This window comes from Echiichthys vipera (assembly GCF_963691815.1).
Source record: "Echiichthys vipera genome assembly, chromosome: 23".
Lineage (NCBI taxonomy): Eukaryota > Metazoa > Chordata > Actinopteri > Perciformes > Trachinidae > Echiichthys > Echiichthys vipera.
In genome coordinates, this window is record NC_139848.1 from 14,959,931 (window position 1) to 14,974,681 (window position 14,751).

The 14,751-nt window shown below is 39.6% G+C and overlaps 1 protein-coding gene across 1 annotated transcript in view; it reads right to left on the minus strand.

Moving 5' to 3' along the window:
* Positions 1 to 636: 636 nt before the first annotated feature.
* The window catches only part of chrm4a (cholinergic receptor, muscarinic 4a), a gene marked incomplete at both ends in the record, with an annotated part of 55,993 nt that continues 41,878 nt past the window's right edge, over positions 637 to 14,751 (minus strand). Inside the window, 5 exons of the mRNA XM_083937790.1 lie at positions 637 to 882; positions 7,728 to 7,997; positions 9,049 to 9,138; positions 10,175 to 10,376; positions 14,144 to 14,301. Of these exons, the coding sequence (XP_083793916.1) occupies positions 637 to 882; positions 7,728 to 7,997; positions 9,049 to 9,138; positions 10,175 to 10,376; positions 14,144 to 14,301 (966 nt within the window). The remainder of the gene's footprint in view (positions 883 to 7,727; positions 7,998 to 9,048; positions 9,139 to 10,174; positions 10,377 to 14,143; positions 14,302 to 14,751) is intronic.

The window sequence follows — 14,751 nt, forward strand, 5'->3', positions numbered from 1 at the left end:
TTAATCGGAGAATTTGGCACTGATAACAGATAACAGACCAGGGAACACAGGACCCTTTTCTTAAAAAAGAGTCCTGTGTTCCCCGTTCACATACAAAGCAGGGAACATAGGACCCGGGGTACATAGGACCTGGGGAACATAGGACCCATGGAACATAGGACCCATCGAAAATAGGACTGATGGTACATAGGACCCGTGGAACATAGGTACGCTCCTGTTTTAAGATAGTTAGTGGAGGCTTGTTGGAGTTGCTGGTGTAATCACCGTGGCAGTAACACGTCGTTTGAATGGACAGTGAACTCCTGCAGTATTGGGAATACATCTGTCATACCAAATAGAAGAATGGTGATTAGTTCCATCTTCGGGGAACCTCCATCTGGACAGGTTAAAGAATCACACTTATTTACACTCACATTTCACTCTGAATCTCTATGCGCCGATCGGGATGACTGACATTCATTGGCAGAATAAACCACAGATGTCTCTTTACTTCTGAAGAAACCCTTCGGCTAAGTCATCTATTTCTTTTTTACCCGGCTCTACTTACCTTTCAACAATATTTCCTCTCTCGCTTCTTCTTGCAGGGTTTCTCCCCTTTTCCCCCATCCACCCCATCCTCAGTCTTCTCCTTCCATCTCATCTCGTACCTATATTTTTATACTGGCACAGCAGCAGGTTCTTGAAAGTCTTTTTGAATGTGGCGTTGCACAGTGCGTAACAAGCTGGGTTAATGGTAGAGTTGACGTAACAGAGCCAGTAGCCGATAACCCACACGGTGTCAGGGACACAAGACTGGCAGAAGGTCGAGATCAGCACCATGACGTTATACGGTGTCCATGTGATGATGAAGGCCAGCAGGATGGCGAAGATAGTCTTGGTCACCTATAGAAAATGGGAAGAAAAGAGAGAGGATGAGTGAACCGAGCAAAGGGAAATGAGAACACTGTTCATCTTTTCTAGTCTACAGGCAGCAATTTCTTCTGCTTTCATTTCACCGTAGCATGAAATTCAATTTGTCAAGTTGTTTGAGATAGTTAACCAATGAGAGAGAACATTGTGTCTGTTGTTGTCAGGAACGCTGGAAGTGCCTACCAGTTTAAAAAGTAAGCACAACAGTTATTTAAAATAAAACTAAAAAAAATAAAAGCAGACCGGTTCACTCGGAGATATTTATTAACCTGCAGGTATTTTCAAACCTGCAGGTTAATTATAATACAGATTTAAAATAAAGTGAAATTGATAAATGGCAATAAGGGGAGAAAATCTTTTAGGGGACTAGACACCCCTTTGTCTAGAGGGGCAAGGGTTTATTAATTTAATAAAAATAAATTGTGAAAATGTATACGGGTTCAGTACGAGTTTGTGGCTAAATTCCCTAGGTCTCTAGTTTGTTGCTGAATGTCCTAGGTCTCTAGTTAGTGTCTGATTGCCCTAGGTCTCTAGTTTGTGGCTGAATGTCCTAGTTCTCTAGTTTGTGTCTGAATGCCCTAGGTCTCTAGTTTGTGGCTAAATGCCCTAGGTCCCTAGTTTGTGGTTGAATGTTCTCAGTCTCTAGTTTGTGGTGGAATGTCCTAGGTCTCTAGTTTGTGGTTGAATGTCCTAGGTCTCTAGTTTGTGGTGGAATGTCCTAGGTCTCTAGTTTGTGGTTGAATGTTCTAGGTCTCTAGTTTGTGGTTGAATGTTCTAGGTCTCTAGTTTGTGTCTGAATGTCCTAGGTCTTTAGTTTGTGGTTTAATGAGTTCAACTCCAAGGAAATGTCTCCTATCATCACACATGAGACAGACAACTGGGCTCATTGAGTCCACACGAGTCTCATCTTTACAGCAAGACCCAGGTTATGACTTTCAACACTGTTTATGGACCCCAGTATGTAGAAATATTACAACAGTCCATTTAAGAATAGGCCAGAATAACACATTTGTACTGCAGGAAAAAAATATATACATATTCTTTGCCCCGAACTGTCTTGATTATCAAAAAATGGAGAGCCTAGTTTTCCCTCACCAATGTTCCATTGTTGGTACCAATGGTTACCAATTTCTACCCCCTATCTCTAAAACTGACCCTGCTACAGCCTCCCAAAGACAAAAACAAAAGGGTCCGCCGGTGCAAGTCAAGGGAAGTGCAGACTTTTTAGTATTTATCTAGTAGTATTTATTTAGTCTGACTCCCCGTACAGAGACTGTTTGGAAAAAACTTGCCATTGGCTGCCTATTTCTGCCGACATTCTCCTCCCCTTCTGCTATCTCTATTTTGCAATTGGCAACTCAGCTGCATCCTTGGCTTAGCACTGCCCAATACAGTTCTGATTGGTTTAAAGAACCACAACTTATAATATTTGAGTTTCCCAAAAGCTTCTTGGGGCTTAGAAGGTGGTGAATCTTATTACTGTGATCCATCTTCTTAAGCTTTTAGGTGCCTTCAGACAGCAAGCGTTTGGTTGTGGTTACTGTCTACCCCCCGATCCTACTTAAAGCCGGACCACCACAGATCTTGAAATATGAGCTCATCACACAGCTATTTAGAGCAGCTTGTAGCTTAACATATGGAAAAGATTTGCAATATAACACAAAATTAATATAGCAAGCATTTGTTAACTAATATCTGTCCAAGACCGGATAATCAGACTTGAAGCTGATTCAAGATCATTTCCATTAATTCATCAGTCTGTTCTCTATTGGTTTAGAGGTGTGTAATTCAGAAAACAGCAAGTTGTATGGTAGAACAATGTATTATAAAAATAGAAAGGTCTACAAGAAGGAGTCAGCAGAGAGGTCTCACAGCAATCAAGGAGAATTTATTGAATCAAGGTTTGATACACTCATCACAGAGTTCCTAGATTCACAATACCAAAATTCCAATTCCTCTTAACAGAACTTCCTGTCTTATACCAAGGTCTGCGTGTTTACACGCCCCATCAGGTCTTTCCAATACACACTCAGTACATTTACAATCAATGGCGTCTACTTTGTGTCCGGACGTCATCACGCCCAAGTACAGTTCTATTGTTTTCTAAACAGAATGTGCTTATCAGGCCTATGTCCCCAGAACACGGTGACCTCGGCCTGTTATTCACTTTCTCAATCATGTTTTCTGCCACAGTTGAACCATCATAAAGCATTGTGAGAGGACACAGGGCGGCTCAGGAGGAAGAGCATGTGATCAACTAATCACAGGGTTGAGTGTGATCCCTGGCTCTTCCTGTCAGCATGTCGCCTTGGGCAAGATGCTAAACGCCAAGTTTCTGCTGATGGTCAGGCCAGTACCTTTACATAATGGCATGGGAAGATAATGGAAGACAAATGTCTCATTTCCGAATAACATGTCATTGGGTTTATGATTTTTCCCAACAAAAATTCCTCCTCCTGTGAACAAACCAACTTTAATGTATTCACCATGTGACTGGAGACACGACTTTAGCTCCACTGTAAGGTCTGAGGTCCTGAGACATAAAATGGGCTGAAGATGAGTAAACACAGATGCAAAATGACTAAAATAGATGCAAACTGACTTAAAACAGATGCAAAATGACTAAAAATGGAGGCAAAATGACTAAAAATAGATGCAAGATGACTAAAAAGGACGTAAAATGTCTGATAACTAATACAAAATGACTAAAAACAGATTCAAAATGGCTAAAAAAGATGCTGATAACAGATACGAAATATCTAAAAACAGATACAAAAATAGCTAAAACCGAATACAAAATAAATAAAAATGGATGCAAAATGTCTAAAAATAGATGCAAACTGACTATAAAGGACGCAAAATGACTAAAAAAGATGCAAAATGACTAAAAAAATTGACTAAAACTGTATGCAAAATGATTAAAAATGGACGCAAAGTGACTAAAAAGGACGTAAAATAACTTTATCTCATCTCATCTCATCTTCAACCACTTATCCAGGGTCGGATTGCGGGGGCAGCAGCTTTAGCAGGGGACCCCAAACTTCCCTTTACCGGGCCACATTAACCAGCTCTAACTACAAAAGGATGCAAAATAACTAAAAATTGATGCAAATTGATTAAAAATAGATGCAAAATGACTAAAAATTGTTGTAAAATCATTAAAAATAGATGCCACTGATCACAAATTGATGCAGAATGACTAAAAAAGGATGCAAAATAACTAAAAAAGGATTGCACAATAACTAAAAAAGGATGCAAAATAACTACGAAGGGATGCAAAATGACTAAAATTGATGAAAAAGGATTAAAAATAAATGCAAAATTATTAAAAATGGTAATGCTAAATGATTAAAATGTATGCAAAATGATTACAAATACATGCAAAATGACTAAATACATTATGCTAACTGACTAAAACTATGCAAAATGAATTTAAACGGATGCAAAATGACTAAAATGGATGCAAAATGACTAAAAACAGATGCAAAATGACTAAAGATAGATTCAAAATGATGCAAAATAACAAAAATAGATGCAAAATGATTAAAAATGTACCCAAAATAACTACGAAGGGATGCTAAATGACTCAAATTTATGCAAAATGATTACAAATACATGCAAAATGACTAAAGAAATTATGTTTACTGACTAAAACTGTATGCAAAATGATTAAGAATTGATGCAAAATGATTAAAACTGAATGCAAAATTACGTATTATCAGAACACAAAAACTGGAAGGACCATTTTAAATTCAAGAACAACCTGGGTTGATTTGAAGTGCGGTTTGAGATACACGCTCTGCCATTTTGAAAGCTCAGAGGAACGTTTCCAAACGCCATCTGTCATTCTGAACACTAATGAAGTGGAGTGACAGCAGCTCAACCAAACTGAGCGGCCCCATCTGTAAACCAGCAACGTACTGCAGGCCGCCATGCAAAACCTGTGGCTCTTTTTTAGCTTTCTTTGTTGTCATGATAAATCATAATGTGTCTACGTGATCAGTGAGGACGTTTGCTTGTATGACCTATTCTTCAGACCGGGCTTTTCACATGTTTAAGGAAAATCGTTGTTAATTATTTGTAAACACAATGTTCAACCAGGCAAACCGATTCATTATATTTGAAGTGTCAGAAGTTATACTTATATATGTTTGGTTTAAAATGTCCAGTTTTGGGAGAAGAGGGCCTCACATGAGTGATGTTTTTCCCTGTTTGGGCCTCGGAGTGGGGAGCCCCCAGACCCCCCACTTTGCATGAGGTCACGCTTTCTCGCGGAAAACACCTGAATAGGAACAAGATGTTTTCTGTCCTTTTCGTTATCTGCTCACACTTTGAAGGCTAACACTCTGTGCCATCCAGGACATTGCTAATTTTGGCTGGAGGATCTCCCAAGTTTTTTTTATAGAGACTTATAGAGACACTGTACTTTCTGTAATAAACACTTTTATATGCAACAAGACGTGTCGGCTGACATCTCTAATACATCTTCATCAAGATACCACATTTTCAACACAAAATACAGCCATTTAATCAGTGTTCATTGTTTTCTTCCACTACCAATCGAACATGTAATGTGCAGATTATCCATTTACGCCTCATGTTTGAATTTGAATTTATTTTCAGACATGTCAAAAAAATAGAATACGAAGGTATACAAAATTAAATTAGTTTAACAAATAAGAGAAAAAACAAATAAAAAAACCCTGCAACAACATATATACAATTAAATAAGTTTTCACTCATTTAATGGATATATTACCGTAAATATACATACAGTGCATCCGGAAAGTATTCACAGCGTTTCACTTTTTCCACATTTTATTACGTTACAGCCTTATTCCAAATTGTATTAAATTAATCTCTGTCCTCAAAATTCTACACATAATGCTCCATTATGACCACTTGAAAAAAGTTTTCTTGAGAGTTTTGAAAATGTATTCAAATTAAAAAACAAAGAAATCACATTTACCTAAGTATTCACAGCCTTTACCATGAGGCTCAAAATTGAGCTCAGGTGCATCCTGTTTCCACTGATCATCCTTGAGATGCTTTATACAGCTTAAATGGAGCCCACCTGTGGTCAATCCAGTTGATCGGACATGATTTGGAAAGGCACACACCTGTCTATATAAGGTCCCACAGTTGGCTGCATGTCAGAGCGCAAACACCAAGCATGAAGTCAAAGGAATTGTCTGTAGACCTCAGAGACAAAATTGTCTTGAGGTACAAATCTGGGGAAGGATACAGAAAAATATCTGCTGCTTTGAATGTCCCAATGAGCACAGTGGCCTCCATCATTCGTAAATGGTAGAAGTTTGGAACCACCAGGACTCTTCCTAGAGCTGGCCGGCCGTCTAAATTGAGCAATCGGGGGAGAAGGGCGTTGGTCAGGGAACTGACAAAGAACCCGATGGTCACTCTGTCAGAGCTCCAGCGTTCCTCTGTGGAGAGAGGAGAACCTTGCAGAAGGACAACCATCTCTGCAGCAATCCACCAATCATGCCTGTATGGCAGAGTGGCCAGGCGAAAGCCACTCCTTAGTAAAAGGCACAAGGCAGCCCGTCTGGAATTTGCCAAAAGGCACCTGAAGGACTCTCAGACCATGAGAAACAAAATGATCTGGTCTGATGAGACAAAGATTGAACTCTTTGGTGTGAATGCCAGGCATCATGTTTGGAGGAAACCAGGCACTGCTCATCACAAGGCCAATACCATCCCTACAGTCAAGCATGGTGGTGGCAGCATCATGCTATGGGGATGTTTTCAGCAGCAGGAACTGGCAGACTAGTAAGGATAGAGGGAAAGATGAATGCAGCAATGTACATAGACATCCTGGATGAAAACCTGCTCCAGAGTGCTCTTGACCTCAGACTAAGGCGACGGTTCATTTTTTAGCAGGACAACGACCCCAAGCACACAGCCAAGATCTCAAAGGAGTGGCTTCAGGACCACTCTGTGAATGTCCTGGAGTGGCCCAGCCAGAGCCCAGATCTGAAAATGGCTGTGCACAGAACTGCCTAAAGAGAGGTGTGCCAAGCTTGTGCCATCATATTCAAAAAGACTTGAGGCTGTAGAGGCTGCCAAAGGTGGTTCTACAAAGCATTACGCAAAGGCTGTGAATACTTATGTATATATACTTTCTTTGTTTTTTAATTTTAATACATTTTCAAAACTCTCAAGAAAACTTTTTTCACGTGGTCATAATGGGGCATTATGTGTAGAATTTTGAGGACAGAGATTAATTTAATACAATTTGGAATAAGGCTGTAACGTAATAAAATGTGGAAAAAGTGAAACGCTGTGAATACTTTCCGGATGCACTGTATATAACCCATATTTCTACACAAAGCGATTTTTTTGTTTTACTTGTTTTTAAAGCCTGTATACATTCTGAAAATCCTTCCGCTGTATCTTTTTTTAAACTGGACCATGTTTGGACATTGCTTTAGCTCTGTGCTCATTCTATTCCACAGTTTCACACCAGCCACTTAAATGCATTGACTTTTTAAAGTCGTGTGAACTGCTGGCATCTTAAAATTAAACTTTTCCCTCAAATTATAACCCCCCTCTCTGCGTTTGAATATTATATGGTAACAATTTGTTTCTTTCTTTAAACATAATTTGTGCGGTTTGATAGTTAACCAGGTCACTCACCTTTAAAGTACGGGAATGTAAAAACAGTTGGTCAGTGTGATCATAATAACCAGCTTTATTGATTGTTCTTATGGCTCGTTTTTTAAGTGTGACTAGGGGTAGCAGTGAGCTTTTGTAAGTGAAGTCACTATAGACAATGTTAATGCAGTGTTACATGAACATACTTTCTTTTCTCTGGCAGCCATCTGTCTTTTCCTCTTTACTTGGCTTCTGGCGATGCTCGCGAACTTTCTCGCCACGGTCCGAGGGCGGCTGATCGGGATGGAATGCCTCTCGGCTCCCTCCACAGGGGGGACGATCTCTATAGCCGTGATGCATTCGTCCCCGGCCTGCTTCGTCACAATCTTTATCTTGGACCACCTCGAGGATGAGTTGACCTTGGCTACTGCGGGATTGTCTGTTGTTGCAGCAACTGGGTTGGGAATTGTTGCAGCCTGTGAGAAAACCATTGTTTTTGAGAGTTTTTGTTAGGCGCTTTTAAAGCCAGTGTGACCTGTTGAATTTGTCCAGGAAAAAAAGGTTGTCACTTGTTGCTTACTCAAAATGTTACACCTGTCAAAAGTGAATAACTTCATCAATGATAACTGTCAAAACAGTCAAACTGCACAGAACTGAAGTGTTTCTATATGTGATATGCCATTGAGATGTACATACAGGAACCCAGTGGCAAAGTTGAATATTCGCAACAACTGAAGGATAAACTGGTACAATACAATACAAACACTGGTTTCAACCTGCTACAAAATGTGCTACCTTGCAAAAGGGGGTTTAAGACTTTTTAATACTTTTAAGTGCCATGATTGCTTTTAAGACACCCTGGGGTGAGCTCCAGTAACTGGTGCTGTTTACTGCAGTGACACAGACACAGAGTATAATAATATCTTAAATTTTCCTTAACTTATCAGCTAACACTGACGCCAGCTAACATTAGATTTTTTAGCAAGGTGCAACTGAACGCTGATCAAGACATTTTCAGGCAAACAAAATGTCCCAATGAAGCTTGATTAAGTGAAAGCACACAGAGATTCAAAGTCCTAAATGAAACTAGAGATTAAGACATAAACTAATTTGGCGAAATAAATCGAGTGAGAAGTTTAGGCTCATTTATCTCATTGACTTCTATACGATCACGCTTCTTTATGGAGCCAGGGAGTCTTCCCCTGCTGGACGTTAAAGAGAATGCAGCTTTAAGTGGAGTCTCCCCCTGCTGGACATTAGAGAGAATGCAGCTTTAAGTGGAGACATGTTAGAGATATTATTAGCTGCAGAGTTGCATCCATATGGTTGCATTTTTTGAATAAATGTGAGAACGTGGGACAAACATAACCAAACCTAAACCTCCATAAAATCTTTGGGGGAAACCTTGTGGTATGCTCAATATCAAAGAGAAAGTAAGTTAAGACATTATTAGAAAAAGACGACTTGGTCATTCTGAGAAAACTCAAAACAACCAAAAAAAAAACGGTCCAATTTTTGAACACCAACCTCAGATATCACCTTGTTGTTGATGTTGTCCTTTGGTTCTGTGGGGGGAATAAAAGCTGTGGACGAATCGTTGGAGCTCTCTTTTTCCTCCTAGATAGATAGATAGATAGACAGATAGATAGATAGATGGATAGATTAACAATCAGTGTACTTCACCCTGTTCCCACCTGGCACTTACATACGTTCTGAGTAAGTGGACAGCTCTAATTACAGGTGAAAACACTCACAGGACACATTGACATCGGAAAATAAAAACCACTTTGGCTGCCCTTAAAGTTTAATTCCGGCGCACATTCATCCCAGGGTCTTTTTCTTCACCTACATTCATTAAATAAGCCATCGAGATAGTTTTATTTCGTATATCAACTATTAACTGAAAAATCCAGTAGAGTCACTAACAGTCGCTGACAGCTGGACGTGGATAACACTGATTAGCTCGGGGCAGTAGGGTGAAGGTATTAAAACTTTTTTTTTAACCACTACTACTGCTCAAAATCACACCAAACCTCTGCAGCAGCATGAGAAGAGTCCCTACACAGAAAACGAAGCACCAGTGGGCTCCATCCTTTGGGATTGACTTTGGTAATCCACTTGAATGGACTTTACCATGAGAGGAGCTGGTACAAGGGCCAGTAGATAAGTCTTTAAAACACTCTTTTAATAAACTCTGGGTCCACTAGCTACATTGTTGGTGCTTTGTTTTACGTGTAGGGATCGCGCTACTCATAGGTTTGGTGTTATTTTGAGCAGTATTAGTAGGATTAAAAAATAAGTTTTAATGCCTTCACTGTACTGCCCCGAGCTAATCAGTGTTAGCCACATCCGTCTGTTAGCAACTCTCCCGGATTCCTCTGTTAATAGTTCATACATGAAAAAAAACTGTCTCTATGGCTTTTATGATGAATGTGCCGAAAAAAGCCATGGGATGATTTTGCGCCAGAATTACACTTTAAATATACTTGATGTGGTTTATTTTTCTGAAATTGTATTGTCTGAATATGACATGGTTGGATCTACTTCAGATTAGCTACAGCTACCCCACAGTGAATTTAGTGGACATTGCAGCCACGAAGCTGTCACGCCGCTGGCGGTCTACGCGAATATGTTAGTGGGTTCGAGTCAGTACCTGTGTGAGTCCTGGACTGGGCTGCACTAGAGGCCGGGGCTGAGCAGGTTTCGGCTCCTCCACCCTGCCGTTTTTCACGGCCTCTAGCGCAGTGGTAGTGGAGTCGAGACTGAGTTTTGGGGAGGAGCGGGGACTGGCCTGAGGAGTGGTCTCATTGTTATTGTTCTGCTTTAACAGGTGACTCTTGATCAAGCTGGGCGTTCTGGAAAAAGAAGAAAAAACATCATAAAGAATACACCGTGTGCAAGTTTTTGAAAATCCACAAATGGTTATGAATCATTAATTGCGCTTATATTATGTTAGTTAATCCTGCAGCAAATTGTGTGTATGATTAATTAATGTTAATACCCTGGGGGACATGCATCTGGTGCCAATTTGTGATTTACTGACCCACTTGGTGAATACAGACATCTTCTTCTCTGGAAGTATAAGCGTTAAATTATTAGTTTTATTACACATGTATATGTGGCTCATCAAATAATACATCACTACTTCAGACTGAGCTTTAGAGCTTAGGGGCAGGTGAAAGTGTAACACCGATATTGTGTATAAACCCGTGACATTTTTGGTTAAACTGCATTTCTTTAGAATATATATATAACATGTGTGGTATATGAGTAGTTTTTGCAGACATTTTGAAACGTATGTAATAAAAATAGGTCAACATTGGAGAAAAGGAAATATTCAGTGCGGAAGATTTCATCATTTCACATATATTTTAATGATAACATCAACCCAAAGAAAGCGTTATGTTAAAGAGAGGTTTTATGGGAAAAAAAAAGCTAAAATATCTCTTTCAACCATACTCAGATCGTCACTACGGTCACCATCTTTCTAAAGATTATCTTCAGATATTCCTGTTGTGTGAGGTTTGTTCACAGTGTTTTTCACAATAACTTGTCAAATACAGATGCTCTGTCAGGTCAGTCAGCAACCCTTGGCGTCAAAACACTTTGGAAGAGTACCTTTTCTGGCGTACACTATTGTTTACATTTTTTAAGTTGTAAATTTAAACGCGTTTCCCGTGAATTGGGCAGTGCCAATACATACCAAGTCAATGGAAATGAGAGAATAGATGCAAATTTGCGGCAGGCGTTGCAAATGCAAAAGGTTTTCATGCTGTATATTTTGGTGAGTGAGCCACATGAATTGCCGAAAGAGGTTACTTTCTTGTGAACCCTGTCTTCCTCCTTCAGGTGACTTAAAGTCTCATTCCGGTGCAAAATCATCCCCTGGTCTTTTCTGCATTTAAATATATAAAGTAAACCACTGAGACAGTTTTTTTCATGTAACAACTATTAACGGAGGAATCCTGGAGAGTCGCCAACAGCTGGACGCGGTTAACACAGATTGGCTTGGGGCAGTACGGTGAATGCATTAAAACATATTTTTTATCCACTAATACTGCTCAAAATAACACCAGACTGTTGCAGTAGCATGAGAAGAGTCCCTAAACAGAAAACAAAGCACCAAAGGGCTCCTTCCTTTTGGATTGGCTTTGGTAATCAACTTGAATGAACTTTACAATGAGAGAAGCTGGTACCTGGGCCAGTAGATAAGTCTAAGACTAACTACGTTATTGGTGCTTTGTTTTCTATGTAAGAACTCTTATCATGCTGCTGCAGAGGTCTGGTGTTATTTTGAGCAGTATTTGTTGTTAAAATAGACGTTTAATGCCTTCACCGTACTGCCCGAGCTAATCAGTGTTAGCCACATCCGGCTGTTAGCGACTCCCCGGATTTCTCCGTTAATAGTTCATTGATGAACCAAACTGGGATGATTTTGCGCCAAAATCACACTTAAAGATTACAAAAAATTGCGGATTTTATCTCGGATATAAATTCTACATTTATAAATACGAGGATTACATATAAATTAAAGTGCATTTTCAAACTGACAGTGGGGTGGGCTTTTGTTTCAACCTGCCTTTGTAAGTTCGCACACGAGTGGGAATTTGTACATTTCATGCGAAATCTACTCCAGTAATTCAGGCTCTGGATTTATTTTTATTTCTGTATTTTCTTTGTTGCTCAGATATTTAAATAATTAATAATTTAACTGAAAATGTTATTGAAATTGAAACTAACTATTAAAGGTATTCTCTCCTCTCTCTCGCTTAAATTGTTAAATTTTACCATTTGTGAGGTGCTATATGTTTTTATCCCTTTTTCGCAGTTGGTTTATCTTGATTCATTATGTTTTTAACTGGATGAATGTTTGTCACAACCTATATTGAGTAACATCTGGGGGCATCTAGATGCAGCTGGCCTCATTACCCCCCCCCCCCCCCCCTCCCCACACACACACACACACTTCTTGGGGTGGCACATTTGATGGATGACCCTGGAAACCCTTGCGGTGCTGTGACTGAGCTTCCTCTGGAGGAGTGCATTCACAGAGCTAGGCGGTTGAAGGATGGGCCACAATGGCTCTGAGCTTTTTCCTCACATGCTAGAAATACCCGTAATGCAGGGTGTTCTGTGAATGGTGTCAAAGAAGGCAGCTAGACCACATGCCCTGTCCTGTGTATAAAGTGAATACCATTTCTTGCTTCCATGAGGTATTAGCAGCAGGTGGTGGAAACATTTCAACTCGATCGATACATTTGTGTGATGGTGTGTAAGCGTTTAGATTCTCTCGATGTCTGGAGGTTGTCGGATCAGAAATGGAGGAACTTGTAAAGGGCTGTGAACACAAGGAGCTCTATATTACTTCATATTTGTTCATATACCGGAAGGAAAAGGGGTTTTCTCTGAGAAAAGTAAGCACGGAAGTCGAACAAACGTTACCTGTCTGTTGTTGTGTCGATGGAGCGGCTTCAATGTTAGCATGATAGCATGTTGGCACAGCCCTGATCCATCAGAACTCCATTCAGAAAACAACCATTTTTAAAGTTGTTTGCTTGTCGTCTTGCAGACAAACCTGACAAAGCATGCATTCAGACGTTTTTCAAATCGTCATAATGTCGTAGTTTTTTCGGCGTACTTTTAATACATTTATTGCAATTAAATCAAGGCAAAATCTGAACTTCACCACCGGAACCGGAATGTTCTTCGAGGTGATGTTATTAATCCAAACACCAATCTTACATATCAGGGTCCTAGCAGTAATAGCGGTTATTTCGGCCGTGGTTGATGGCGGAGAGAAGCGTTGTTGAGTAAACACAAATGATACAAATATGATCCAGCGATTAAATATGAATAAACTTAGCATATATTTGCTTCACTCTTACAACAACATGTAAAACCTGACACCTGGCACACTTCACTATCAGCATTTATCGTGCATCAAAAATAATAGTGCTGATAGTTTTATTGTACATACTGTATAACGTTATAAGCGCCACAATGCAATCTCTCATCCACTGCTGTATTATGCATGATGTCATCGGATCTGCAGTGTTTTTCATTGTTTCTGAACTTCAAAACCGTATTTTTCAGAGTTTGCTGCAGACATAATAGCCTGCACGGCATGCAGCAGCGTCTGTGTTGATCCTGAAGTGATGTAGTTCAACAGGTTTTGTAGAGCAAAACACTGGAGGAAAAGAAAACACTATTTTTCAACTTTGAATCTCATAAATCTGCGACCTTTTCGTGTAGATTTGCTACTTTAATTTTATAAATCTGTAATTTTTTCTCAAAATATTACCCCCCTCCCACGGGTACGGAATATATATTTTTTTCATACTTGGCCCTATTACACCATTGTAGACTTAAGTTCCAACTTAACATAAAATACATTTTTCTCATCCAAAAGTCATAATATGTTAGTTATAAACCTTAGTCGTGTCTCAAGGTTTCCCCTGAGTCCTGTTACCCTGACACTTTTCCCCCTATAAAACTTTCAGTCACGTGTTGATATAAAGTCCAGAAGGATGGCATCATTTAAGACAAAGTCCATGGTGACAGTCAGTCTTTGCTCTCATAGATCCACAGCTGTAGTCATAACTTTAAATTACCAAAAACTTACTTAATTCCCAACTTCTTCTCTTTCTTCTCTGGTTTGTGTTTGGAGACCCTGCTCCTGGAGGCAAGGGATATGTGGATGTACAGGACTGTCATAATAATGACAGGAAGATAGAATGCTGCTATAGCCGTCCCAAACGTCACTGCAGGGTTAGAAAGGAACTGTAGAAACAAACAAACAAACAAACATATAAACAAACAAACAAACCCTTTCATGATCCACAGAGAATGTTTAAACATATGCATTTTATACACCAGTTACCAGTTTTTAGGTACCCTTGTACATTTGTACACGTTAGTGGTGGTGTTGTACTGAGTTGCATTATGTTCAAGGGTAAAATAACATGCACGTACATACATGCAGTTTACATTAAGCGCAATTCAGACCAAATATTTGCAACGAGACGAGTTGAAACTTAAAACTACCAGCAAGTCTGCAACATTCTCAAATCTGCTAGTTTACACCAATGAGACGAGACGAGACGGTGTATCATCTCCATAGCAACGACTCTCTGACCTTTGACTTTTCAGGCTATTTTTGTAGCTGGATACAATTTGTTGCATTATAAAATATAAATGAGGACAGAAATAGAAAGATATTTGCTACAGCTG